The 4,715-nt window shown below is 36.4% G+C and overlaps 1 protein-coding gene across 1 annotated transcript; it reads left to right on the top strand.

Annotated features, from left to right (window-relative positions):
• Positions 1–1,895: 1,895 nt before the first annotated feature.
• coa3b (cytochrome C oxidase assembly factor 3b) lies at positions 1,896–4,068 on the top strand. Its single transcript, XM_082529314.1, has 2 exons — positions 1,896–2,135; positions 3,816–4,068. The coding sequence occupies exons 1-2, from the start codon at positions 1,976–1,978 to the stop codon at positions 3,920–3,922; spliced, it is 267 nt and encodes an 88-aa protein (XP_082385440.1). The 5' UTR covers positions 1,896–1,975; the 3' UTR covers positions 3,923–4,068.
• The last annotated feature ends 647 nt before the right edge of the window (positions 4,069–4,715 follow it).

Here is a 4,715-nt window from a genome sequence, read left to right as displayed (position 1 = left end):
AAGAGTAAGGTACAGGGGGCAATCGCAGAAGTAGAACAGTAATGATATAAATGGGAGTTTAAATTCTCAGTTGATAAGACTAAAATAATGTTTTTTACAAGGAAAAGAGTTGGGGAGGAAATCAACGTCAGATTAAATGAACAAGAATAAGAAAGATGTCTGAAGGTTCTCAGTCCTCCAGGTCATCGTAGTCTAAGGAGCTTGGAAGCATCTGAATTTCTTTAAGTTGCTTGAAAGACATTTCACCTCTCATCCGAGAAGCTTCTTCAGTTCCAGGGTCAAATGGTGAATAATAAAAAAATAAGAAAGATATGCTGTGAAGGTTGCCACGCCACTTAAAGAAATCCAGATGATTTTCTCTTGAAGCTCTTTAGACTAAGAATAAGAACGGATAAAACAATTTACATTTCTGAGGTTATGGTTTGATCAAAGGGTAACATGTGTAGTACATATTCAGAAAATAATAGACAAATACAAGAAAGTGTTAAATATGAGGTGCTTAGTGGGAACTGAATGGGGGGCTGATATGACATTTTTTAAAGCTGGGTTAATTACATCAGTATTAGACTATGGGTGTATATTATATAATTCTGCAGCCAGAGCAAGTCTTCATAAGTTAGATAGTATCCTATATCAGGCAACTAAGAGTCTGCAGAGGTGCATTCAAAACAACCTCGACAGCAGCAATACAGGTAGAAATGGGAGAAATGCCATTAAAAAAAAAAAGGAGAGAGCAACTAGCACTGAATTACCGGGCAAGTCTACAATGACATCCAACAAAAACGATTTTCCACCCCTGCTGGGAAAAAATGAAAAGAGAATTGATGACCTTTGTGTGGCCAGTAGGACAGAAAGCCCTTGAACTTACTCTGGACAAGATCAACACGAGTCAAACAGTTATGTTGCCTACAAAACCACCTTGAATGCTCCCTGATGCAGTAGTAGATTTCACACTATTGAACAAAAGGGGTTTTATTTAAACTCTCATACAGTGCAGGAATATATTAACCAGTATTGCAATTATGTCAAAATATACACAGACGCAAGAATATAGCCAACCAAAGTGGGATAGCATTTGTTGTTCCTGAATTTCATATCAACGTAAGGAAAAGGATCAGTGATGATTTATCAGTGTACACTGAGAAATGGTTTCAATACTGTTAGCTGTCCAGTGGATTGAAGATGCAGACCACTAAGATCTGTGATATGTTCAGACTCAAGTTTATCAATGGCTAGTTTGCAAGACAGTCATTCAGACTGCAGAGCTGACATTCTGATAGAGATTCAAACATTATACAGAATTACTATGAAGGGACTCATGGCAAACAGAACAGCGAAGGAAGCTGCAAAGAGACTGGTGGTGGATATGGATATCAGTGTTAGTAGAAAAAAGATTAAGAGTAGAATACGGCACAAAATGAAAGAAAGGTGCCAAAAGCCATGGGAGGAAGCGAGGAAAGGCCGGAGGTTTTACAAAATCCAAAGGAAAGCAGGAGAAATTAGAAGCACAGAAAGGACAGGAGAGAGGAGACAATTATATCTTGACTTAGATTTGGACACACCGGTTTGAATAACACGTTGCTTTTAATAGGGAAACACCATACAGTGTGACTGCAGTCGGAAGTAGGAAACAATAGAACATGTTTTATTGCATTGTCAGAATTATGATGCTGAAAGATGATAACTGATCAAAAAGCTTGTCGATATGAAAGTGAAATTGGACTTGGTTGATTTATTTCATAAGAACTCGAGAAGTGAAAGTTTTCAGACCATATTTTGGGCAGACTCATTTGTTTGGGAAGGATTTGAATTTTTTGGTGGGTTTTTTCTGTCATTGCACACTCCACACCAGTGGGTGGCGGTAATGCACCATGTTGCTGTTTGCCAATCGCCAATAAACAATATAAGGAAGAAGAAGTGCCGTTCCGGTTTACGCGACACTTTCCTTTCGAGCAGCGAACAATTCAAAGAAGTCATGTCTAAGGAAGGAGCTGATAAACCCAGACTAACAGCGGCGGAGGAACAACTCATCCGCCACCGAAAGAATCTCGATTTCTGGAAGAAAAATGCAGCCCAGATCCGAACCCGCAACCTGCTGACAGGCTTGTCTATAGGAGCTTTTGTGGTCGGCATCTGTATCCTTCACAGGTCGCTTAAAGAGTGAATGACAGGAGTGTTTGGGTGCTTAGACTAAAAACAGTCCATGTGTTCAGCACTCCTCAGAGAAAGGGGAGAGGTGAGGTTTAACAAGCAGACTTACAGACCCCGTGATGGGAATGCAGAGCAGTTCATCGGGATGTGTTCACAGTAAGTGTAAATATGCGGGTCTGCAAATTCAGCTTAAAAATGTAAATATTAAACTTTATTAAAGATACAGTCTGTTTAACAGAGTTGGTCATCAGACTTGTTAAAAAAACTGAGTGCACTTAAATTTATTTATAACACAAAACAGAATTATAAATAATGCACAGGCAGCATAACAAATGTTACTTGTTGAAACTGTAGCTCTGTGAATGCATTTAATTTTAGGGAGAAGTCACCGCATTCAGTTTTTATTTGTTTTTAACCCGTTAAAAAACAATGTTGTGCTTTGATTTATGGACAAGAAAGAAACACACTATGAAAATATTTAGTCTCTAACTGCAGATGATGACTACTGACGAGAAATCACCGATCGTTGTTCTATTGCTTCAGATTTATAGTGATATATGTGAAACGTCGTAGTTAAGGGGATCGGATGGATAGCCTGACAGCTGTCCACTATGTCTTAATGGCAGAACAAAATCACCCTGCCCTAAACATGTGACATGATGCCCTCTTAGTTTAGTGTTAAAGGGCAGGTGAGAGAGTGTTGTGTTTTTTGTGTTATGACAACACGAAAAAATGTAGTTGTGTTAGTCCTGCTGCAAGCCCTTTGCAGTACATGTTAATAAATAAGTACAACATTTTTAGTTACATTTCAATAAAAGGTTCAGTAATCTCTAAACCTATAATGTTCTAACGCAGGGGTATCAAACATAAGGTGCAGGAGCCACAACTGGCCTGGTAAAGGCTTTGATCTGACTTCACTGGAGAGTTTTGGAAAAGGAGGGCATACCTTTTGAACTTTTGACTGTAATTTTACAACTTTATGTTTACTGATAAACATTTAGCTGTTTTAGGTACATAAATGTAATAGATTTTACAAAGGAATGATGGGAACGTTTATGTTTTTTCCATTATCTGCTATAGAAATATAAAAAATATAGAAAGGAGAAAAAAGTTTTGTCTGAATAAATAAAAAAAACCTATGATACTTTTTATTTTATATTTACAGGATAGTGTGGAACTGTTCATATTTGCTTCTTATAATTTAAGCCCAGAATGTCATGCTGAGAAATTTCTTTTATTTTCTACAACAGTATTTCTGTGTATTTAAGCTTCTTTACACTGACAGAAAGATGAGTTTCACTGGTCCAGCCCACTTAAAATCAAAGTGGGCTGTTTCTGGCCCATCATGTAAAATGGCTTGGATGTACCTGTTCTAATTGCTTCCTCCAGTCCAGTAGGTGCATTTAATAGAATGTGTGTGTGTGTGTGTGTGTGTGTATATATGTGTATATATATATATATATATATATATATATATATATATATATATATATATATATATATATATATATATATATATATATATAATAGAAACTTTACAGGACAATAAACCAAGAAATCATGATTGATTTGGAATAATGAGAACATGAGGGTTTCCAGTTAAAACACGAGTTAAACTACACACATGTCTCTTTTAATGTTTCCTTTAACCTGCAGTTTCCCAGTTAGCTACACCATCCTGTCTGTGAAACAGGAGAGAGTTGTGGAGGAACTGGATGAGGAAGCTAGGATCCACATCATCAGAGGGCCACGGACTGGTGCCAACTCCTGACTCAGTTGGACTGGGCTTTCTGGCCCCTTAATACAGGTGGAGAAGTTTACACGTGGATGCTGGAGGGATCACAGCTCATATATGGACATTACAGTGTTTCTGGATCCTTTTCTGCTTGGAAAAAAATAAAAGCAGATATAAATATATGTATGTATATATATATATATATATATATATATATATATATATGTATATATATATATATGTATGTGTATATATATATATATATATATATATATATATATATATATATATATATATATATATATATATATATATATATATATATTCTGATCAGCTTTCTGCATTACTGTAAGCCTAATGTGCTGTGAATAAAACACTGATGCCCATCTTTGCATATAAATTCTCAGTAAATTTATAAGAAATCTCTAAATGAAACAGTTAACATAGAAACAGGTTTCAGTTTATGCAGTGTATTTCCAATAATAAGTCCAGACTAGAGCATTTTAGTCATTGTATATCAGTGGCATATTCCAGAACAGTAGAAAGTGTCTCAGTAAAACTAAAGAATTCAGCTTTCAAGAAAAAAATGACCAATGTTTACTTAGCATTATACAGATATGGTAATCACATAGCTCTTTTCTGCTCATTCATTCAGTGCATCATTCACACAAGCACGCTTTCCTATGCTTAGGACGCTGATTGATGCATCTTAGTGGCAACTTGGGGTTAGTATCTTACCTAATATTTGGCGTGCAGACTGGAGCAGCCAGGAATTAAACTACCAACCTTCTGATTAGCAGGTGAGTTGTGCTACCTCAGCCACAGCCAC

Source organism: Aulonocara stuartgranti, assembly GCF_965226115.1.
Source record: "Aulonocara stuartgranti genome assembly, chromosome: 4".
In the NCBI taxonomy this organism is placed as follows: Eukaryota; Metazoa; Chordata; class Actinopteri; order Cichliformes; family Cichlidae; genus Aulonocara; species Aulonocara stuartgranti.
Note: the sequence above shows the minus strand (reverse complement) of the source record. Positions and strands in the feature narration are given on the sequence as shown.